Source organism: Chiloscyllium plagiosum, chromosome 13 (genome assembly GCF_004010195.1).
Source record: "Chiloscyllium plagiosum isolate BGI_BamShark_2017 chromosome 13, ASM401019v2, whole genome shotgun sequence".
Lineage (NCBI taxonomy): Eukaryota > Metazoa > Chordata > Chondrichthyes > Orectolobiformes > Hemiscylliidae > Chiloscyllium > Chiloscyllium plagiosum.
In genome coordinates this window covers 45312236-45337633 of record NC_057722.1, presented here as the reverse complement: position 1 = coordinate 45337633, position 25398 = coordinate 45312236, and the positions used below count along the sequence as shown (strand labels likewise).

General features: G+C 38.5%; 1 protein-coding gene across 2 annotated transcripts; it reads left to right on the top strand.

The window, feature by feature from the left end:
- The first annotated feature begins 289 nt into the window (after positions 1–289).
- Positions 290–25282, top strand: lsg1 (large 60S subunit nuclear export GTPase 1). 2 transcript variants are annotated; one of them, XM_043702281.1, is made up of 14 exons: positions 290–1056; positions 1451–1577; positions 3988–4108; positions 6281–6367; positions 7752–7838; positions 11288–11348; positions 13129–13305; positions 16010–16441; positions 18750–18851; positions 19541–19624; positions 21603–21717; positions 23692–23771; positions 24326–24502; positions 24849–25282. In XM_043702281.1, the coding sequence occupies exons 1-14, from the start codon at positions 952–954 to the stop codon at positions 25026–25028; spliced, it is 1935 nt and encodes a 644-aa protein (XP_043558216.1). In that variant the 5' UTR covers positions 290–951; the 3' UTR covers positions 25029–25282. The 2 variants fall into 2 exon arrangements, with proteins under 2 accessions (XP_043558216.1, XP_043558215.1); XM_043702280.1 differs by having other exon boundaries at positions 19541–19684; positions 21594–21717.
- Positions 25283–25398: the final 116 nt, after the last annotated feature.

Below are 25398 nucleotides of genomic sequence, written 5' to 3'. Positions count from 1 at the left end.
ACATTTGTCCCTCTAGTCCCACCACAATTGTAATGCATTGCAGCTGGAGACAAAGCAGACTATGTGAGATTGACAGATTGCAATGTTATAAGCATAAAAGGATTCTAGAAGGAAGGTGCAGATCAAGTATTCATTTTTGTGATCGAAATCCGAACTGAAATAACTCCACAAAGGCTGGTATCTCGTCACCAAGTCACCCTTTATTTACACGTGCATAGTACATGATGCTGACCCAGCTAGCTCAGAGCCAACACTCCTGTTTATATCTGTCAGCCAGGACTCCCTGACTGGAACATGTTAACAGCTCCAATCACAGAACTTATATTCTATGAAGTCCATTTGCCTGACCTCGTTACAATCACTAAAAGAACAATGAAATTAACACAACCTTACAATTACATATGGACACTAATCAACAGATTTTTTTCCCCCTTGGGCTGGAATATCAAGTAATACGAATCAAAGACTGATAAACTGAGGTACAGAGCAAGTACTTTCCAGAGTTTATATGGTCTTGTCATGTTTTTATCTCCATCTGTTTTACATTTCCAATTATTCTAAATTTTACTTGCATAAAAAAGCATATTTTCTTCTCTTAATTAAAAATACTTTATAGTACAACAAATATTCGGGTCCACTTATGGATCACAAAATCACAGTTTGATGCAATAATGCATTGGTTTTTCAAAAATAGTTTTCAAAAAGATTAGTGCCGATAATATTTATTCAATCAACATAAATTGGTTGGGATAAAAGTAAATTAAACATCTATAACTCGTGTAATCTTAATAAAAGTACAATTAAAAAATTCTCTGATCTGACCGTTTCTGTTTTTCACTTTGAATTTAACCGGAACCTTCGAGTCGGAGCCGCGGGATCCGGGGGGAAAGAGATTCTTGCTGCTCAACCTGACGGTTTGGTCACGTGGAGGAGTTTCCTCGAGTAGAGACCATGGGCAAGAAGAAAAGCAGCAGTATCGGCGGCGGCGGCCTGGGCCGAGCTATCATCAAAGAGAAGAACCAGTCTTCGGGGAGATTGCGGAAAACTGACAGCTGGGTGAGACTGGTCAGGCATCTTCTCGGGCCCTCCAACTCCACCTAAAACCCCTGCACACTACCTATGCCCCAAAGTCCCTCTTTTGCCACCTTCTCCTCCCACTGCCCATCTCACAGTCCCATGCACTCCCTGCCCACTACCCACTCTGTGCCTACCAACCCACTACCCACGACCCCCTCTCCCCCCCCCCCACAACCCCCTTCCTATTACCCCTGCCATTTCTGCCCCGCCCCACCCTGCCACTTCTGCCCCGCCCCACCCTGCCACTTCTGCCCCACTGCAACACTTGTCAGTTCCTCTACAATAACTGAATTTATGAAACACTCTTGCTTCAATGTTGATATCGTTGACATCGTTGTAATAACTGGATCTACTTCGATTATATCACCCGTAGCTTCACACAAGTGAACTGAATGATGGCTATAACTGGGGCCGGCTCAATTTGCAATCTGTAACAGAACAAAGCACTTTAGATGAATTCCTTGCAACTGCAGAACTGGCAGGCACAGAGTTTGTAGCTGGTAAGATATTTTGAAAATTGTTCAGAGTTGTAGGTGTGTGGTTCCATCAATGCACTGTCCTTTGTTATCTTGCTCTGATTAAGATCCATTTTGATATTTTCATTTTTTTCTAGTTCAATTATATTTGAAAACCTACATTTCTCTTTTATGAAAAGGCCAGGTAAATAATCATTGTTTTAGGTCTGTCTGAATCATCAGCACTTGGGTATAATCTGAATTTTCAACATTGAGTTTTATTTCCAGGCACTGATACCAAGAGAATAAAACTAAGTATTGTGAATACTAGGGAAACAAAAACATAAGTTGATGGTGACACTCTGCAGGTCTAGTAGCATCTGTGGGAAGAAAACAGTTCTGATAAAGAGTCACTGGACTCAAAGCATTAATCTGCTTTCTTCCCACTGATGCCAAGGGTGTATTGTCGTCAGATTTGTACTTTGTTATTAACCTTGCTATCTTGAGGATAACATGACTGGACCAATAGCTACCAGTATTCTTTCTCTATTGTTTAAATACACCTCTTCTCTGTTTAAATAAATTATTAACGTTTAGAGATGTTTTCTGATTCTGCATACTATTCTGACTACCTTGTCTAGGTCTTTTCCTATCATGATGGCACAATTTGTCAATTTTCACTAGTGTATTTAGATAGGCTACTCAATTTTTTTCTCTTAAGAGATTTTTCGGCAGGCTGTTCTCATTTCAAATTTAAAATATGCAATGTCCTGATTTTCCATCTGAAATCCACTAACCCTAAGAACATGCAAAATCATAAAAGTAGACTGTTCTAGACCATTTTGAAAGTCAGTCATCTCCGCTTCAGGGAGCTCCTCAGGATAGTATCCTCAGCCCAAATATCTCCAGTTGCTTCATCAAAGGTCTTCCTCCCATCTACCGTAAAGAGTTGGAGATGTTTGTTGAAATTGCACAAATTTCAGTGCAATTCACGACTCCTCATGTACTGAAGCATATCCAAATGCAGCAGGACTTGGACAATATCCAGTTTGGACTGACGGTGGCAAGTGACATTTGTGCCAAACAATGACCATCTCCAACAAGAGGGATTCTAACCATTACACCTTTACATTCAGTGGCATTACTTTCAATATTCTGGCGTTACCATTAACCAGAAACAGAACTTGATGAGCAATCCTGATGAAGGACCCTTGCCCGAAAAGTCAGTTCTCCTCCTCGGATGCTGCCTGACCTGCTGTGCTGATCAAGCACCATACTCTCGACTCTGATCTCCAGCATCTGCAGTCTTTATTTTCTCCTAGCTATATAAATACTGTGGCTACAAGACCAAATCACAGACTAAGAATACTGCAGCTCGTAATGCCCTCTATTTCTCCAAAGTTTGTACAGCATCTACAATGCACAAGTCAGGAGTGTGATGAAATACTTCGTACCTGCCTGGATGAGTGCATCTCCAACAACACACTCAAAGCTTGATGCCATCCAGATTGCTCTCTTGATTGGTGCCAACATTGTCACTTGTTCATACCCTCCACTATCAACACCCAGTAGCATCAAGAACAAGATGAACTGCAGGAATTCACAAGGCTCCTTAGACAGCATTTCCAAACCCATGGTCGCTACACCTGGAAGGACAAGGTCAGCAAATAAATGCGAACAGAACCCATCTGCAAGTTCCCTTCCAAACAACACACCATCCTGACTTGAAAGTATGTCACAACTCCTTCAATCTTGCCGGGTCAAACTCCTGAAATCCACTATAAACCACTATAAACACCGGAGGAAACATCAAACAAGCGCTTCGCAGGAGGCTCCCAAGCACTGATGATGTCGCCTAGCCAGGGGACGAAACGTTTGCAACAAAAACTTCCAGCTCAGCGAACAGAACCACAACAACGAGCACCCGAGCTACAAATCTTCGCACAAATCCTGAAATCCCTCTCCCTAATAACATTGTACTTTTAGCTATACTAAGTTGACTGCAGTGGTTCAAGATGTAGCTCATTACCACCTCCTAAGGACATCTAGGGATGGTTAATAAATGCTGACCCAGCCACATACATATACTACCTATGAAAGAAAATTGACTCTTAATATTTTCCCAATGATAGATATTGGTTCCGAAGGCAGTTGAATCAAGAGTGTGATGAAATGAGTGATAAAAATTAGTTGATGTTTAATGCAGTATAGATGACAGTCATTCAGGATTTTTGTTTATTTATTGCACGATTTGTGTCAGTTGTGCTGTCCATTTATCGTGTATGTCCACTGTATACTTGTGGGAAGTATGTTTTAATATAAACCATTACTTTGTTGATGGCCTACAAGTGTTTATACCTGAGATACTATGGCAGTGTTTGTAATTGAGAGGAAATCTGTGGAAGAAGTTTTAGTATGTATTCATAACAAAGTTTTTAAATTTCTGTGTTGATAGAGAAACTGAATGTCAAGATTATTTCTGCTGAGGACAGAACTGGTTTACTGACAACAGAGGAAAGCAAAAAGATTAAAAAGATTCAAGAAGAGAATAAGCAGTTTCTTTCCATTCCCAGAAGGTGCAAAAGTATTCCAATATTTATTCTTTAAAGATTTTGATTTATGAACACAGCTGTATTGTTCAGGAAAGATGAAATATTTTAATGCTGGAAATTCTTCTGCGGCAGATAACTCGAATAATATTCTATAATTCTAATCGATTTCCTTTTCTAATAATTGATTTTCTGCAGACTGCTCACTTTCTGTCCTGAGTCAATTTCAAACTGCACCTGAAATAACTTATTTCTGTATTATCTGAAAGATCCTTAATGTTTCAGTATATTAAAATTATTTTTGATTAACTAAAATACAAACTTTATGTCCAATGTACTTTGATTTTAAGGCATAGTTGAAAGATAATTTTTTTTTTTACTTTTTTTTTTAAAATTAGAAGTTTGCACTTGTTCAGTTTTCCAATGAATTACCTTTGAATCAATCCTTTTGACCTTTTCGACATTATTCTGTGGAGCTAGGGTCAGTTTCCAAATGTATATAGATAACATCCAGTTGTCCCATCTTCCAGCTTCCATCTCTCTTGTGTCTGTTGCTAAACTGAATGTCAGATATCTAATTTTGGATGAATCAATTTTCTCTGACTCAAGTTCTACTAAATGTAAAGTCACACCCTGTATTTGGGCCAATTAAAAGTTTTGTTTTAATCTTTTTCTCAATTAGACTGGAAGTTGGCTAATGTGGTGCCACTATTTAAGAAAGGTGGTAAGGAAAAGCCAGGAAACTATAGACTAGTGAGCCTGACATTGGTGATAGGCAAGTTGTTGGAGAGAATCCTGAGAGACAGGATTTACATGTATTTGGAAAGCCAAAGGCTGATTAGGGATAGTCAACATTCCTTTGTGCTTGGGAAATCGTATATCACTAACATGAGTTTTTTTGAAGAAGGAACAGTGTTACTTGGTGAGTGTTGCAGTTTGTGATTAACATTTTTGTAAATTAAATACTAATGGATATGAAATTTATTTAACATGAAAATTCATAATGAGGGCAGAGTGGTAGATGTGATCTAATGATCCAGTAAGATGTTCATCAAGGTTCCTCATGGTAGACTGGATAGCAAGGTTAGAACAAATGGAATATAGGCAGAACTAACCATTTGGACACAACTGACTCGAAGACAGAGGGTGGTGATGGAGGGTTCTTTTTCAAACTGGAGGCCTGTGACCTGTGGTGTGGCGCAAGGATTGGTGGTGGGTCCACTGCTTTTCATCATTTATATAAATGATTTGAATGTGAAAATAGGAGATATAGTTAGAAGGTTTGCAGATGACACCAAAACTGGAGGTGTAGTGGACAGTGAAGAAGGTTACCTCAGAGTACAACGGGATCTTGACCAGATGGATCAATGAGTCAAGGAATGGCAGATGGTGTTTAATTTTGATAAATGTGAGGTGCTGCAGTTTGGAAAGGCAAATCAGGACCAGACTTATCCACGTAATGGTAGGGGTCACGGGGAGTGTTGCTGAACAAAGAGACCTTGGAGTGCAAGTTAATAACTCCTTGGAAGTGGAACTGCAGGTGGACAGGATTGTGAAGAAGGCTTTTGGTGTACTTGCATTTATTGGTCAGGACATTGAGTATAGGAGTTGGGAGGTCCTGTTGTGGCTAGGCCACTTTTGGAATACTGCATGCAATTCTGGTCTCCCTGCCATAGGAAGGATGTTGTAAAATTTGAAAGGGCTCAGAAAAGACTGACAAGGATGTTGCCAGGATTGGGTGGGTTTGAGCTATAGGGAGAGACTGAACAGGCTGGGGCTATTTTCCCTGGAGAATCGGAGGCTGAGGGGTGACCTTACATAGGTTTATAAAATTGAGGGGCTGGGATGGGTGAGTAGACAAGGTCTTCCCCGGGATGGGTGAGTCCAAAACTAAAGGCCATAAATTTAAGGTAAGAGGGGAAAGATTTGAAAAGGACATAAAGGGCAACTTTTTCACGCAGAGGGTGTTGCATATATGGAATGAGCTGCCAGAGGAAGTGGTGGAGGCTGGTTCAATTACAACATATTTAAAAGGCTTCTGGATGGGTATATGAATAGGAGGAGTTTAGAGGGATATGGGCCAAATGCTGGCAAATGGGACTAGATGAATGTAGCATATCTGGTCGGCATGGATGAGTTGGATCGAAGGTTCTGTTTTCATGCTATACATCTCTATGACTCTGGTTGCCTTTTATGTAGGCCTTATTGGGATGAGAACACAGCAGCTGAAGAACTGCAACAATCAGAACGGGAAAACTTCCTGGAATGGAGAAGACAGCTGGCTCGGTGAGTGTTGCAGTTTGTATGTGATTAACATTTTTTGTAAATTAAATACTAATGGGTATGAAATTTATTTAATATATAAAAAAAGAGTCTTGTGATTTTGGGTCTAAGACCTTGAAGCACATGAGGGCAACTATGAATCACTGGATGTTTCCTTAATCATCTTACAACTTTAATTCAATGGGCTTTTAACTTTGGTTGCTTGAAGTGTCATTGTCATAGAGTTCACTCATCCAAAAGAATCTAGAGACTTGTTTTGAAGATCTTATGTCTTAATTAAGATTGTCAGAATTATGATTTTTAACTGAGTCAGAATTGTAATTGTAGGCAAAAAAAAATATGTCCCTCCCTTCAGTAAAAATGCCTGGAGTCTCATTTAAATCTTCTGTGATGGTAACAGTGTGTGTTAGACAAAATCCTGTAATTGAGAATTGGGTTAAGTGTGAGTAGGCATAGGCGAACTCTGATGTAGCTTGGCATCTCTTTTCCCAAAAGTCTTGTTTTTTTAAAACATATTCATTCATCATCTTACCTTACTAGTTAAGCAAACTTTCATCTGCAACTGATTCCATAACAGCCCTGAATACCCATAATATGAGCAAGATGTTTCCCTTTGTGGGGGGATCTAGAACAAGAGGTTGTAGTGTTAGATTAAAAGGTGGCAGATTTAAAACAAAGCTCAGGAGGAATTACCTCTGAGTTATGAACCCATGGAATTCTGTACTCCAGACCGCAGAGAATGCTGGATACTGAATAAATTTGAGGAGATAGACAGACTTAAATCGTAATGTTATGGGCAGCAGGCAGGAAAATGGAAATGAGGTCGAGGTGAGATCAACTATCATTGGATTAAATAGTGGACCAGGCTTGAGGGGCTGAGTTGCCTTTTCCTGTCCTAATTCTAATGTTCTTATATATGACTTGGAAGTTGCTTGGGCTCAATTTTCCCACCATAAGGCAATGTGAAAGGTATGATTATGGCATTACCATAATATAGTGCAATATCTGCAATACCTGCAACTGGCAATCCAGATCCACAGTCCACACGTGACAAAATTGTGTTTTAGTTGCACAGAATTCCACCCCTTTACCATGATCTGAAGCACAAATGTTAACAGCATGAAAATCAACAATATTGCTTTCAAGCCACAAATGTGTGGAATAATCCCCCTCCAGAAAATTTGGAATTGTCCCAATCAAACTGAGTGATCACTGATCAGCCAATTTCAGCACTTGTTGAACTTTATTTAGAAAGCAATCTTGTAAAGGTTTAACACCATTTTCTCCTAAAGTGCAAATTGCTTCTGGACAAAATGCATTTATCTTGCACCAAAACTTCCAGGAACAATTTTTTAAAAATCAATTATTATTCTCTCTTTATCTCCAGGTTGGAAGAAGAACGCAACTTGATCCTGACACCATTCGAAAGGAATTTAGAGTTTTGGCGTCAACTATGGAGAGTGATTGAAAGAAGGTATGGTATGTAGAACTAACATCCCTTTAAAATCACAATCTAGATCATCTTACTTTGCTGTCAAAAACTTGGAATACTAAGCAGAATATTTAAATCTATGTGGATGAATAGGCACTTAGTTGGGATGTATTTTATAACTATAAGAGATCTATCTTGGCTTATGGATTTAGTTAAATTTAGATAAAGCAATTCAGTATTTATTGTTGTGTATTGTGAAACAATCCTTACTTTATTGTTTGGGGTTTATGGTTTCTGTTGAATTTAGAAAGTTGTCTAAGTGCACCTGGGTATTCTTCCTCCATCCTTTGCCTGATCCAGACTCAACAGGGTGTTCAGCTTTATGGTGTTAATTTGCCATATTTTAAAGTTAATATTTTTTCTATAGTGGCATCATTTTCAACTTGTCCAATGATGCTTTGCAACTTGCAGAATTGATATACAGAGCATGAAAAGTTCAGTTGTCATGTGTTATCTCTGTTGCACTACCTCTGGAGGATACCTTTTCCAACTCATCATAGTTTTTTTTTATATAAACTCACGGGATGTGGTCATTACTGCCACATTTATCACCAACTTGAGTTGGCCTTGAGAATGTTTTTCTGAAACCGCTGCAGACCATCTGGTGCAGATACACCCATAAGCTCCAGGGAGTTCCAGGATTTTGATCTAGTGACACTGAAAGATACATATCCAAGTCTAGCCAGTGAGTGGTTGTGAGAGGAACCTCCAGATATGGTGTTTACATGTATCTGCTTCTCTTGTCCTTCGAGATGGTAGTGGTCATGGATTTGGAAGGTGCTTTTGAAGAAGCCTTGGTGAATTTCTACAGTACACTTTGCAAATATAATGCATTTATACTAAATATCAATGGTAGAGTGATGAATGTTTGCTGGTGTGGTGCCAATAAAGTGGACTGTTTTGTCGTGGATTGTGCCAAGCTTCTTGAATGTTGGAGATGCATTCATCCAGGCATGTGTGGAGTATTCCATCACATTCTTAAATGTATCTTATGCATGATGGACAGGCATTGGAGAGTTAAGAGTTGGGTTAGTCACAGCAAGATTCTTAGCCTTTGGTCTGTTGCTGTAGTCACAGCACTTGAATGAATAGCCTAGTTTAGTTTTTGGTCAGTGTTAACCTAGGATGTTGATGGTGGGGTGTCCATGGATGATACAATTGAATGACCAGGGATGATGGTTTGACTATCTCTCTTGTTGGAAATGTTCATTTCCTGACACTTGCCTGGTATGAACATTACTTGCCACTTGATGAAAAAGGTCTTTGAAGAAGCTGAAGATGGTTGTGCCAAGGACATGATCCTGAGGAATGTCTGCAGAATTGATCTGGAGCTGAGATGACTGACTCCTGTCCTCCTCCTCTATTGTCCTGTGTGCCAGGTATGACTCCAATCGGCAGAGACTTTTCCCTCTGATTCCCATTGACTCCAGTTATGTTAAGCTCCTTGATGCCACACTCCAGTCAAATGTGGCTTGATTCCAAGGGCATCAGTCTTGTCTCATCTCTGGTGTTCAGCTTCTTTGTCCAGATTTGGACCAAGGCTGTACTGAGGTCAGAAGCAGGGTGGCCTTGAGGAAACTCCTGAGTGTCAGTGAACAGGTTATTGTGAGCAAGTGCTGCTTGTTAGTGATGTCAGTAACACTTTAGATCACATTGTTAATGATTAATGATGCTGGGTTGTATTTGTCCTGCTTTTTGTAGACAGGACGTACCTAGACAATTTTCCGTATTGCAAGGAGGATGCAAGTGTTGGGTCTGTACTGGAATAATTTGGCTAGGACGTGGCAAGTTCTGGAGCACAAATCTTTAGTAGTATTGCTGAAATGCTGTCAGGGCATATAGCTTTTGTAGTATTAAGTGCCTCCAATTGTTTTTGATATCGCGTTGCGAATTGTATTTGCTGAGTGCTAGCACCTGTGATGCAGGGGACCTCTGGACGAAGATGGAGATGGATCATCCACTTGGCACTTTTGGCTGAGATTTGTTGCAAATGCATTAACCTTTTCCACTGATGTGTTGGGTTCCCTGTTTTTGAGGTTGGGATATTTATGGAGCTGTTTCTTTAGTGAATTGTTTAATTGTCCCCCAACATTTCTGATTAGTTATGGCAGGACTGCAGAACTTAAGTTGAATACATTGGTTGTGGATTCACTGAGCTGTGTCAGTCACTTGTTACTTAGGCTATTTGGCACAAAGGTCATTTTGTTTGTAGCTGCATGGGAACTTCATTTTAGCATGTGCCTGGTGTTGCTGCTGGCATGCCCTCCTGCTTGCTTCATTGAACCAGTGTTGATTCCCTGGCTTGATTGTAAAGTGGGGGATATGTTGGCTGTGCAGTTGTAGGTTATGTTAGTGTGGTTCTGCTGCCACAGCGTCTCATGAGTGCCCAATCTTGATTTTGCTATATTGAATTGAATTAAATTTATTGTCATGTGTACCGAGGCACAGTGAAAAACTTTGTCTTGCGAGCAGTACAGGCAGATCGCTGAGTTAAGTAGCATAGATAAGTTAATAATGTGTAAACAGTGACAAAAACAAAAACACAGATACAAGCAAATGTTAAGAGTTAGTGAGTCCATTCAGTATTCTAATAACAGTAGGGTAGAAAAGGTTTCGAAACTGGCTGGTGCGTGTTCAGGCTTCTGTACCTTCTCCCCGATGGTAGAGGTGGTAGAAAAACATTGCGAGGGTGGGATGGATCTTTGAGAATGCTGGCAGGCTTTCCTTGACAGTGGGCCTGGTAAATGGATTCTATAGATGGGAGGTTGGCCTTTGTGATTGTCCAGGCCGAGTTCACCACTCTCTGTAACCATCTCCGATCTTGAATAGTACAGTTGCTATACCAGGTGTGATGGTATGGTGATAGTGTCATGCAACTCAATAGAGGATATTCTCAATGTGAAGACAAGGACTGTGCAGTAGTCACTGTTATCACTACTGTCAGGGACAGATACACCGGTGGCAGGCAGTTTGATGAGGATGAGGTCAAGTATGGTTTTCCCTCTTGTTGGTTCAGTCCAGCAGCTGTTTGACCAGCTTGGTCCGTAGTACTACCTTGCCACATTTGATGCTGGACATTGCAATCCCCCACCCAGAGTACTACACATGCCCTTGGTGTTTCATCCAAGTACTGCTGAACATGGAGTAGTACTAATCCATCAACTGAGGGAGGAATGGCGGCACATGCTAATCCGAAAATTATCTTGGCCATCTCATCTGATGCCATCAGACTTCGTGGGGTCTGGAGTCAAGATTGGAGACTCCCAGGACAGTTTCCTCCCTTCTACAGTCACCTCTACTAGTGATGTTTTTGGGACATGTGTAAAGTATGACTCCGAGATAATGTTGCTTGCCTAGTCTGAGTTGAAAACTTTATTCTATTAAATTATTGTGTCATAATTGAACTACTGAATTATTTTTTGTTTCTGCAGTGATATAGTTGTTCAGATTGTTGATGCTAGAAACCCACTGCTTTTCCGCTGTGAAGACTTGGTAAGTAAAAGCTTATTTAAACTCTTTTTGCTAGCAATAAAATGCCTCATCTCATTTGAAGTGTAGATATGGTTTCAAACTCAAATGAGGATTTTAACTATTGGTTCTTCTACCCATATTTAGACCCAAGTTAAAATGGTGTTGTCACATTTAAAGTATCTTTTTTAACATTTAAATAGGCCACATTTTCTTTAGAATGTTATAACCCAAGATTTGACAGCTGATTCTAAATGACACCACATCCGGAGGTCACCAGCATCACCAGTGTAGATCTTCAGTCAATTTGATTCAGTCCACATGATATGAAGAGACAGCTGGAGGCACTGGATACTGCAAATACTATGGATACTGCAAATACAGGTGGTATTCCGGCAATGGTATTGAAGGCATGTGCTCTAGAATTTCTTCAACACTGACATCTACCTGATAGTATAGAAATTTGTCCAGGTATATCCTCAATGCAAAAAGCAGGACAAATCCACTTCGGCCAGTCAGTCCACCCTCAATCCTCAATGAAGTGGTGGAGGGTGTCGTCAACAGTGCTGTAAGCAGCACTTGCTTATCAGTAATTTGCCCACTGATGCTCAGTCTAGATTCCACCAGGATCAGCTCCAGATCCTATTACACTATTGTTTCAAGATTAGGTTAGGTTAGATTTCGTACAGTATGGAAGCAGACCCTTCGGCCCAACAAGTCCACACCGACCCTCCGAAGAGTAACCCACCCAGACCCAATTCCTTACCCTATGTTTACCCTGACTAATGCATCTAAGACTACGGGCAATTTAGCATGGCCAATTCACTGGACCTGCACATCTTTGGATTGTGGGAGGAAACAGGACCACCTGGAGGAAACCCACGCAGACACTGAGAGAATGTACAAACTCCACACAGACAATCGCCCGAGGGTGGAATCGAACCTGGGACCCTGGTGCTGTGAGGCAGCAGTGCTAACCACTGAGCCACCGTGCCACCCATATAAGGGTAAAAGAGCTGAATTCTTGTGATGAAGTAAGAGTGGTTACATTGTAACAGTTCTTGATATATTAAAATAACCTGTGCATTTTCTCTACTTTTTTTATTGCTTAGTTTCCGTTTTTCATGGTCTCACCACTTGCATTTTGAAAAACATTACAACTCACAAATTGTTCCGTTTTAAGACAATTGCACTTCTTGATCATGTGCAGATCTTTCTGCTGGTCTTGTATGATGCTATTTCTCCTCTAGCTGAATGTAACTATTAACAAAAACAGTTACATGTACAAATCGTATTCTATCAAACTGCCTTGTCAGTAACTCTCTGCTTTCAGCTCCAGCCTCACATGCTTAAGATCTTGCTCTTTGCTGTTTCTAGATTTATTGGTGCTTTAGTTATAGACTATACTTCGAGAAGTACTTGTGGCCAGGCCTCATCCCAATTTTTTTATCTTATGTCATGGAGTACAGATTTCAACATTCACTGGTCTAACAAGTTGCAGCAGTTGACCCCAGACTGAAGAACTATTCTATTTGAAGTATAGGAGTATTTCAGTTGCATTGTTTAGACAATCTAGGGTAGACAAGTGGAAGAATATTAAGTGTGCAGAAGAGTAAACATGAGTGGGAAAGGGAATTAGCAAATCAACAAAAGCCAGCAGCGACAGGTATGCACTTTAGAAAGATCAAACCCTTTGTGTATCACAATAGGTAATATTGTAAAAAAAAATAATTATGCAGTTCATCCTTGAATATGCTGAACTCTAATGTCTACTTTTTTCCTTGAATCTTATGTTTATTCCCAGGAACGCTATGTGAAGGAGGTCCAGAAAGATAAAGACAACATGATCCTCCTAAATAAATCTGATTTGCTGACATGTGAACAACGGAAAGCTTGGGCAAGATATTTTGATAAAGAAGGTATCCAGATTGTATTCTGGTCAGCCACTGCAGAAGGGAAAAGACTGGATGCTGAAGCAAAGGTAAGCCATTAACGAAAGCTATTTTGACATGTTTAAAATAGGAACAGGAGGAAAATCAGTAATGAATGAAAAGGACATTTTAGCTCAGTGATTATCATCCTTCTAGCATATTAATTATCGTATTGCAGACCGAAACTGCAATGAGAATCCAGTATTTTTATTCTACAACTACTAGCATCTTGAGAAAATTAAATCAATATTTGAGGAATATGCTTTGTAATATTTAATATGTTTAAGAATAATCTACTTAATTCACTTTATTGCAATTTTTAGTCCACTAAAAATTAGAGCTGGTTTAGAACTGGTTTCTGGTAAACACTTGAAAGATTACTTAGCAGTAAATTTATTTGCAGTCATAGTTATAGATCTCCTGGTGATAACAATGCTGCTAAAATAAAACACTGAATTGTTTTTGTTAAAATTGCTTGTGGATGATTGCTGAGATTCTGAAGTTCAGTTTCCTCAGATTCACTCTAGACTGCAAGCCTTATTGGACCACCTCAGAATGTTCTGTCTTATGACCCTCAAGTGTCTGGGTTATCTGAATGTCAGCACAGTGCAATTTTTGAGTACCATGGAGCAGGAATTGTGATTCTCATGCCACTACCTTAGCATATCTGTTCAGTCAGCTTTTTGATATGCTGAATGATAGAGATCTATATAGGCAGATAATTTTGTAAGTTGTGCTGAGTAACCCAGAGCCACCATGACAGCTGTTTTTATTTTGGCACCTTGCTGTTCAAGTAGAAGATGAAAGTTGTATATTGGAAGCTATTTGAATTTCAGTTGCTGCACTTTTCAATCTCTGCAAGCAGTTTGACATTCCTTGGAAACTGCATTGACTAGTCAACTCCGCAACCTTGGTTATCGGAAGCTGTGTGATGTCAACCCCTCAGATCTTATGACAGAACTAACCACTCTCTTTACATTGAAGAGAGTTGGTTTCAGACTCTGCATTAAGCAGTGTGCCAGTTGAACATCTACTCCCTCATCTCCCTATTTAATCCATAGATTCAAGCAAACTGCTCCTTGCACCAAACATTTAATTTGTTAAACTGATAATCTTTTGAACCCTGATCTTGTGGTTCTCATGAACTTTTCTACAGCAAATCTTAACTTATTGGCAATGTAGCCCCTGTTGTGCTCTGTTCACTGAGTTTGGCTGATGTCCGGTAGTGCTCAATGTATCCCAGTGTGAAGGTCTGCGTTCTTCACTGAGTTCGAAGTCACATTTGGTGTTGATCACTAAACAGGTGCCTGGGACAGTTGTAAAAATTGAGACAGTGCTATCTTCCTTGCTTTTCTCCTCCTCAACTTCCTTGGGTAGGAGTGGCATGCAGAAGCTTATTCCCTTCCATTTTTTTCTGAGGGCTGAAGAAGGATCTTGCTCTTAGTACCCTACAGTGAGAAATGTAAAAGGTAAGGATGCACTGTGGCTACTGTAAGGAGGTGTTTGTGATGAGACCATATGGAACTTGAGCAAGGATGAATGCTTTTAGATAGGTACATAAAGACACTATACGCCTGGGCAATCTGTCTACTTTTTGGCCATCTCCTCTGTTAGTCTTTGCGTGATGATGGGCAACACTGCCTCTTCGGGGGACTGATTTCACCTAACAGCCAGGTCCTTGTGCTATCTTATCCTGAAGTGACAGCAGTGTATTGATAGATGTGTTTGTGTATGATTCCTTGTCTGGTTGAAGAGTGATTGTGCTGCACAGTGTAGTCGTTGGGTTTTATGAATGCAAGTGAAAAATTAGATTGTGGATGAAATTTGGTGAGGTTGGCACTGGTAGCGATGCCATTCAATAAGCAGTGGTATTGTGAGATAGGCTGTAACCCTGATCTCTGTCAAATAGTTACATTGTTTGCTGCATTGCAACATGTCCCAAGGACAGAGATCTTGACTTGTTTCAATGCATGGATAATCACCTTCCCCATCATTGTGTTGGTGTATACTTGGTCCTGTGGGTACAGGACATTACTTTCACCACCTCTGAGGAAAGGTGACTCGACTCGATTCGACTCGACTCTGATTTCTCTCCACAGATGCTGCCAGACCTGCTGAGCTTTTCCAGCAATTTCTGTTTTTGTTCTTTCACTACTTCTGTCAGGCCCTCAGTGATAGATGTAGAACCTATGAACCTTCTACCTCAGCCTCTGCGCCATTGTGAAATTTTGCTTGTTGGGCAACGGCTGCACACCTTCAGTGCCGGTGGGAGCATGGTGGCTCCAACACCAGGAATATTACTTATATTCAGCACTTTAATACTGAACTTGAATTGGGAAAGATTCAGGCTGATCTGAAAAAGAAATGGCAAGAAACTGGGGAGGGAAATCAGAATTAAATAGTTAAGTATTTAAACTGTAATGTTTGTGTCCATTTTGAGTGTTGAAATTTATTTTGTTTTGGTAAAACTAAACCATTTTCTGTTGGTTCTTTATTTGATTTAGTCTGGAATTTGTTTCTTGATGTTTTGATAGTATCACAACACTAAACAATGCCAGAGATTTGAATGTTGCGATATAATACTAAAACTAAATTTAATATTTGTCTTGTTTGAACTTGGGCTTCTGTTAAACAAGGTGACCTCTCATTTTTACATGTGTTTTCATTGGCATAAAATTTACTGTCTCAGTCCTATTGCACAACTACCACAAAAATCATGTTACAGCCTCAATGCTTCTAATTTTCATTGTTTAGGGAGAAGCACAAGAGAGACAAAGTGAAGTGAGTGAAAGAGAAGGTTCAAGAGGATCAGTTACTCCGTTTGATGCTCGAGATGGCTTGTGGCCTGCTTATGATGCAGATGAAGGTGACTCTAGTGAATGTGAAGATTATGAAGATGACTCTTGGCAAACCTGTTCAGGAGAAGAGAATAAAAATATTATCGACTCTGATATTGAGAACCCGACTGGTCCAATTAACATAAATCCTACCTCCGCTGGCCATTGTGAGCACTACTACAAGGGAAATGACAAGCCTACATGTAGTTCAAGCTCCAGTACAACAGCGTTTACGAAAAAATGTGTCAATAACCCAAGCCACCTGATGCAGCGAAATGAACTGTTGAAGATTTTTAGAACTTTGCACGAAGGACAGCGTGTGAAAGATGATGAAATAACAGTGGGCTTAGTGAGTGAATACATAAGTAACTTTGATATTTTTTCGTCCACCTTCTGCTGTATTTTTGCCCGTTTATTACTTTGAAAAAGGAATGGTATGATGACAAAAAAGCATTTAGTCTCTCTCACTGGCATTCTGTTTGATTCATATTCTGTTTCATGTTTTTGTTTCCTTTCTTTAAATCATTTACATTTTTTCTATGATGTATTATTTATGTATTTCTTCCTTCATTCCCATTTTTCCACTGTTTTCATTCTAGTTTTTTTTTTGTTGCTTTGACTTTGTGCTTTGGTTGCTTAAAGAAAATATGGGATAAACTTCCATATCAAAGAAGGAAATAATGTGACAGTAGAAGCAAAAGTGGAATAAACAGGATATATTCCAATTGTGGGGAAGGTAGGGTGGGCAAGACAAGAATTTGATTACAAAGAAGCAGCCATGAAGTGATCAGAGCATGTGGTTCATGAAAGCTGGAAAACAGATGGAGAGCAAATTTTAGATTTCAACAAAAAACCTGTAGTTAGCTTCCTTTTAAAAAATTTCCATTTCTTTAGATTTTACTAGTCAGACTTTGTAAAGGTCAAGCCTCAAATAGATGACATCTTTATATTGATGCTTTCTTTCAATAGAAATAAAAACAAAATATCATTGTACACTGGCGAGTTTTGAGAAGAATTGTAGCTCAGGTTGAGGTTCTGGATGTAGGTTTGCTCATTTCCAATGTTTCATCACCCTGTTAGGTAACATCTTCAGTGGTCCTCAGGCAAAGCAGTGTGCATGATTCCTGCTTTCTATTTGTATGTTTGGGTTTAGGACAAGCCAAACAAAGACACGCATGAGAATTTCTAGAAGCATGCCATTTCAACCGGAACTCTAACAACAAACATATCGAGTTAGACCCCATCTACCACCCCCTGAGAAAAAGAACAGGAAATGACATCACCACAGGAAATGACATCACCAACCCAAAGAAATCTAAACCTATAAATAGAACGCAGAAATGAACCTCCCAGCTCAGCGAGATCATTGTACACTGATGTGGAGGTGCTGGTGTTGAACTGGGGTGGGCAAAGTTAAAAATCTCTCATCACCAGGTTATAGTTCAACAGGTTTATTTAGAAGTACTAGCTTTCAGAGTGCTGCTCCTTCATCAGGTAGCTAGTGGGGCAGGATCAGACAGAATTTATAGTAAAAGATCATAGTGCCACACATCTGATGAAATATATTGAACAAACCTAGATTGCTGTTAAGTCTTTCATCTTTTACAATTGGTTGCAGGTTTCGATACACTAATATGTAAATCCCAGAACTTCTTTCAAGTCACATTCCTGAGATAAGATTTTATTTTTAAAAAATTGACATCTCTGCTCAGACAATGCATTAAAGTTGCAAGGTTGGAGTCTGTCTGTATTCCAACCTTGAGTCAGGAGTTTGATTTCCAAAGTAAGAATTTATAAAATGTCTCACACCCTCTCACAGGCACATACTTTGTCACATTTGCTCGCGCACACTATCAGGCATGCACATGCTCTCTCTCCCTCACATGCACGTGCAAATAGGTTTATGGGGTGAATTTGTATTTGCAGATACGTTCTATTTTGTTCAAAAAGCACACAATCTGTAGGCAGTCAACCCAAATGACATTTTATAAATTCCTTCTTTGGAAGTAGAGCCAGTCTGACTCAAGATTGGAATTCAGACGGACTTCAATCTCTTCCCCTTTAATGCATTGACTGAGCTGAGATGTCAATTTTTTTTTTAATAAAATCTTGGGAATGTGACTTGAAAGAAGTTCTGAGATTTACATATTCATGAACTGAAACCTGTTATCCATTCTAAAAGATGAAAGACTTAAAAGCAATCGAGGTTTGTTCAATATATCGCATCAGTTGTGTATCCCATGATCCTGCCCCACTAGCTACCTGATGAAGGAGCAGCACTCCGAAAGCTAGTACTTCCAAATAAACCTGTTGAACTATAACCTGGTGTTGTGATTTTTAACTTTGTCATTGTACACTGATTACCTTAGTTAAAGCTAATCCTTGACATGAGATGTTAAGACTTAATGCATTTGGTTTTTGTTTTATAAGGACCTGCCTCAATCCCTGTGTGCACTCTTGTATTTTTACCTGTTATTATTTGAACATTTTATTTTTGGGAGCCAGTAGTCTTTTACTTTATAAACGCAATGTGTCAGGCACTTCATGCATCACCAAAATGGAACCCCAATGGTGTAAACTGGGAATGTATAAATAGATCATCTGTGAATGTTACATTATGTCTGTGGTTGGTATTCATGGTTTGTTTCATTTAATAGGTAGGATATCCAAATGTAGGCAAAAGTTCAACAATCAATACTATTCTTCAAAATAAGAAAGTTTCTGTGTCTGCAACTCCAGGCCATACAAAACACTTTCAGGTACTTTGTCTTTCGTGCTGAATTTTTACTCATCAATTTGTTTGTTAAAATGTTTTGAATAGATGTGAAGAATTGAAATGGAATGTTTTTTTTCCTTGTTCGCGTGTCAGTATCAAACATTTATAGATTGGTTAAGTTAACTGTAGGGTAAAGCTGCACCTACATCAATTAGAATATGACAGTTAGAGGCTGATTGCACAATTATGATATTATAATTTGTTGCTATGCATGTCTGCTAATTCACTTAACATGATAAACAATGACTTAAATGGGGCTTTTGTGGTGCAGTAGGACTGTTGAATCCCACCTGCTTTAGAGGTGCAAAATAACATTTCTGAGCAGGTTAATAAGGAAAAATTTAAACAAAGAATTAAAGAATTAAATTCATACTCGCTTAATTCACTGAATAGTTTTAGTTATGGGGTGGTGTAGCTTTTATCCTTCAGTCTATAAACTGCAGAGGCACAGTCCGAAGATGAGCAATGTTTCATCTTCTGATAACTTTATGAATTGGGTTCATTATAACTTTTTTCAACATTTTCTGGTTAATATTTTTAATAAACAACTAATTTTGAAATTTAATAGATTCTGGCTCAGTATGAGCAGTTAATGTGTCATCTTTTGGGTAAAATATTGAATCCAATCTAAAAATAACTTCAGCTGATCTCTAATACTGAATTTTCTTTTAGACGTTATACGTGGAGCCAGGTTTATGCTTGTGTGACTGTCCAGGCCTAGTGATGCCATCCTTTGTTTCTACCAAAGCAGAAATGGTTTGTAGTGGAATTTTACCCATAGACCAAATGAGAGACCATGTGCCACCTATCTCTTTAATATCCTTTTTCAAAAATTAAATGTCATAATTGGTTGAATTTACACTGTGTTAATATGTTAATTAAGAATCTTGTTTCTTTGGCAACATTATTTCTTCTTAAGAGTACCAATGCACTTGGGAAGAACTTCAACAAGAGGAAAGCTTTCTCTTTAGTTAAAAATGCAACTCCTACCTCATGGCCATCAAATTATGACAATTAAACAATTTTTAATGCATTTCTTCCAAACTCATTAAACTGCGGAATTGATTTACTTGTAGCATTGGAAGTTTGTTGAACTTGTCATATTCTACACAAATGATAGTTGATTTAAATAAAAAGTTTGTACTTGAGGTGTACCACCTAGAGTTTCCTTAATACTGTCCTGAGATTTTAGCAGTACAGCTTTTAGGAAATATCTTTAGCTTTTGTTAAAATTTGGGTCCACTGGAATTTCAGTTTCTTGCCCCTCCTCTCCCAAAAGATATTTTTACTTAGAAATTAATTCTCAACTTTGTCTTAACAGATATGTAATACTATGTAGGCAATTTTTTTTTTCTGGCTTTGTCTAATTAAATTAGATTCTTTACGTTGAAAATTTTAAAATCTTTTGAATTAAGGCTTCAGATTATCAGAATCCCTTTTGTATTTCCTTCCTTCTTTTCTACTCATTATTCGGCCTGTGTTTTGTGGTCGCCTGAAATCTTAAAGCAGTCTGCAAAGATCTAGTGAGCTCTGTGCTTTCCTGCCTTAATTTCGAAACCAGCTCCCCAGGATTCTGGTCTCGAGCAATAGTTCCAATATCCTCTCAGCTGTCCCATCATCAAAAATGTTTTCAAATTGGATCTAGGCATTGAAAAAAGACTAGAAAGCACCTTATTTACTCTTGTTCCTACTACTTATGCGATGGACAGCAGTGTTGTCCATGTTCAGGTTATCTTAAGTAGTTATATATTGTTGAAAACAGGCCCAATGTTGGCAAGTTCTTAAAGATAGGCTGGGCTTTCTAACTACTGTGAACATAACGCATAGAATTTTTATTCTTTCTGACACCACATACGCCATTTCAATAAATTGGCAACATGAATTTGGAAAATGGAATTGAGTCATTCTGTATTCAGGAGATTTGATATATATAGTTTTGCACGTCACAGGTTAATTTGTATGATAATTTTAAAGACCATGTTTTTGAGCTGTGAAATGAGAAAATTTGAATGTAGAATTTTTTAAATGCTTCATTGTTTTGTCTATTTATTTAACGTGATTTTGTCTTCACAATCGCTGTTTTCTCCTCTTCCCATCTCACTTCTTCCTCCATCACCACTTCCCCGTTCCCAACCATTACCACAATTATCATAAAACTTTGCAACAACAACTCTAGATCCACCAAATCCTATCACGTTGATGTATCACTCTACATTTGTTTTGAAGTAATAAAGTAATTTCCTATCGGCACTTTAAAAAATAAATTCAACCAACAATAAAATACTGTGGTATCAAAGATTCTGAAATAACAACCTGAAATCAAATTTTTTTCCTTTTTCTCGTCACGTTCAAATAGATTATCGGTGGTGCCAATCTTTAGAAACTACATAATCACCATATTTACTTGCCATATTCTTTATATGAGGTGCAACTATGAGTTTCTACTACTATAATTTTACAATAAAACTATTTCCTACTGTGATACTAAAACCCCAAGTTTCTGGTGTGATTATATAAACACAAAATAATGGATTTACTCAGACATATCAACACTAAAAAGAAAGAAGATTTGGTGCCTCTATGCTCTGGGAAACAAATGCAGACTAGACAAGGGTCTGTTTCCATGTTGTACATCTCTCTGACTCTATGTAACACAATTGTGGGTTGCAGCTATCACCATCAATTTTTAAAGGACACATTTGTTTGAAATCCTTGATTGAACTATGTTTGCCAGCATATTCCCAGGCATGTTTTGGAAGCCACATATGGAATTAATATTATCCGGCCCAGAGAGGATGAAGACCCAAATAGACAACCTACTTATGAGGAATTATTAACTGCCTATGGGTGTAAGTCTAATAAGTGTATCTATTTCTATTCATACTGTATTTAATTTGTGGACAATGTTCACTTGTGCTATTGTCTGGCTTTATAGGACAATTAGTAGTCTGGTCTTAATGTAACAATAATTATTAAAAATGTTATTTTCTGGAATTTTGAAGTACAGGCATTGGTTTTTGCTTTTCATCATGATTTCCGTTCTAACCATGGCTCCACTGAGTTTGAGGGAGGTCAGGTGTAATCTACTGCCTCATTTGCAATAGACCATCAGAAAAGATGTAAGAGTAAAGCTAATTATATTAGTGTTTTGCGTTATGCCATTACATTTCCCTTGCTGTTGAGGAATATTGTTATGAAGGTGTAAGGGGTACTGTACCTTTAAGAGAATTAAAAGCTGGCAGAACTACCTGACGCAGCACCAACTGTTCTGAATAAGGCAACAGTGTAACATTTGTCGAACAGCTAGATCAGTTGGGTTGCCTGGAGATGACAAAACAAATTCAACTTCAGCCAATCAGTTTAAATTATACCTCAAAAATACCAAACTCCAATCAAGTAAATCTTAATCGAGGGTTTTTTGGTAAATCTTAATCGAGGGTTTTATCGGTTTTATCTAGTATTATAGAAGGGAAAGTAAAAGATAGGTTAGAGGAAGGAGTTGGGAATAGTTGTTAGTTAATTATTCTCTGTTAGACTTTTAAGTAAGAATAAAGTTGTTAATTTTTACTTTAAATAGTTCTTGGCCTCCCATTTTCACAGATTACAGCTAGGGATAAATCTTTTTTGTGTTGCTGGTTTAAAATTAACAAAATTAACCCCATGTCGCAATAATATGTTTCTCCTTCCTCTCTTTCTTCATTCATTTGTGAGCAGAATCTTGTTATGAGGGAGACTGAATATTATGAATCTGTGTTCATGTCGGTGATTAGAACAGTGTCAGGAAGTCAAGGGGAAATTCAAGTAGTGAGCTGTAGGGTAATTGGAATTGCACTTGTGAACAAAATTAAAATGTGTCATTTTGGCTCTTTATCCGAGGTACCTGATTCTGTTATGAGGCTGCGTCATCACTCTTGACAACTATCTAAGTGTCCCTGAGTGGTTCATTTCTCAAGCTAATTCGATCATAGAATCCCAAAAGAGTAGAAGTAGGCCATTCGGCCCATCCAGTCCATACCGACCCTCCGAAGAGCATCCCACTCAGACCCTCACTACCCACTGCCCCAACCCTATCCCTGTAACCCTGCATTCCATAGCTAATCCACCTAACCTACATATCCCTGGACACTGGGCAATTTAGCATAGCCAATCCAGCTAACCTGCACATCTTTGGACAATGGGAGGAAACCTGGGTCCCCTCAGAGGAAACTCACGCAGGCACATGGAGGATGTAGAGACTCCACACAGACAGTGGCTAGGATTGAATCCAGCTTCCTGGCACTGAGAGGCATTTGCGCTAATTACCAAGCCACCATGCTGCCCTGTCCCAAAATATTAGTGTGATTCATCATTTCCAGTATTCAATATTTTTGCATCATAACCATTTTTATTTGAATTCTTCTGTAGACTGTACCCTTGCACAACTAGAAAACATAGGCCAAAGTTGACGCTTTATCATTTTATCAGTGGCCTGACTTCCCAATATTCCAATGAGGGAGAGTAGAATGTATTGCAATTGGGATTGTCCTAAATGTGCACACCTGCTTTTTGGATGGTGATTTTATACACTGATTTCCTGTGACATTTACCTTCTCATCTTTGTTCTGTTTGAAGGATGAAAAAAATGAGTCTCTTAGCCAAAAATATTGTGCCCAAACCTTTATTAGAAGCTACATTCCACAATCATGTTTGTATTTTTTGTTTCAGTAGCACAGCTTGGTTAGGCAAACGTAATTTCTTTCTTTCAGAAAGTCACGCTCTTAATGCTGGAAAAGTCCAATAATGAATTCAGTCATCTCTTTAACCAATGTATTGCTATCTTGCAGATATGAGAGGTTTTATGACTGCCCATGGACAACCAGATCAACCTAGAGCAGCTCGATATATTTTAAAAGATTATGTTACAGTGAGTAAACTGTTTGACTGTACAGTGTTTGTAGTCTTTGCACTGAGTGCATGATTGTTTGAGAGTGAATCCTGTTTTGTTTTCATAATTATGAAGAAAATTATTTGGAAGAACCATTGGACTGGGGGTTTTTGTTTAGCCACAATAGTGGCTGAGTTGTTTTAAGTGCAAAAGATAGAGATGAACAGGGTGCCAGATTAGAGAGAAACATAGTGATATTCAGTATTCAAACCAGTATTTTTGATTATAAATGATGTGGATTGACTCTATTCCAAAGTTTGGCTGTATAGTATTTCTGCTGTTAGTCCTGGATATTGAAATGAAGTTTACAAAAAAAAACACCCAAAGTTGGAAAATTAGCAAATAGTCATTGAAAAGAAATTGGTTCCCACATGTCAAACATGCAGGAAGTTAGGATTAGCATCCTTTAGTGATAGTTACGTTGGTGCAGACTTGAGCCAAAGTGCCTTTTCTATGCTGTATGAATCTATGTATAAAATGAATAACTAGATTTGAATAGATATTTTAATGTTTTTTTCTGCTTCTAAATTTAGGGCAAGCTGTTGTACTGCCACTCTCCACCTGGCATTGATCCTACTCATTTCCAATTCCAGCATGCTAAACTTGAAGAATGTGGTGTTGTATGTGATGAGAATGGTACAAATTTCAAAAGGAAGCAGCATAATTTGAAAAGAATTGAAAATTATGTGGACAAAAGCTTCTTTCATCAGGTAAAGAAGCACAACAAGTAGAATGCAAGATAGTGTTATTCTTGTGGAATGGATTTCAAGTGACAAAAGCTTGGTATAGGTCAAAAACTGGAATGCAAGTAACAATAGCAGGATTGTTAAGGAAATTATTCACATGTTCCTTTAAATTTATTCGAAATACTGTAGATTTGGGTGGTTGGGGTTTGGTGGAAGAGTCCCTTCATCCCAATAATCCTGAAACTTGGACGTTTATAATGTTATTCTTCACTGTTTTGTGTGTTAGAGCTTTATTCTGGAAATTGATCCAGATTTAGTAAGATTTACAGTGTGTTTGAAATTGACTTATGTATTTTATATTTTATAAAAGGAGAATATGCGTGCTTTGACAAAAGGAATTCAGTCAGCAATGGGCTTAAAATATGGCATTAGCTCAACACCGATGACTGGAGCCAGCATGGAAAATGTGGCAGGAAAACCATGGAAAAAGCATGGCAATAGGCATAAGAAAGAAAAATTACGGAGAATGTATAAACATCTGGATGGGTGAACTTCACTTGTTATTCTCAGGAGTTGGACACTTGACCTAATTACTTATTGCTCAGTTATAAATGTGTTTCAATGTACGCTGAAAGAAAGAGTCAGCAACCTGATAGAATACACTGCAGTACTTGAACTAATTTAGTATAATTCACTTGGAATTTATGCAGACTTTGTTACAGTATGAGTTTTTAATCTTTTCTAAAGATGTGTGTGATTCCATTGTTGAATTCTGCAGTAAAAGAATAAAATAAGTACATGTAGTATCACTTGGCATTTATTTACTAATTGAGAATAGATAATGACATTTGTTTGGATTGTGTTTGAAATGATTTTCTTTCCCCAAAAATTTTCCACATTTTGTGATCACCAATGGAATG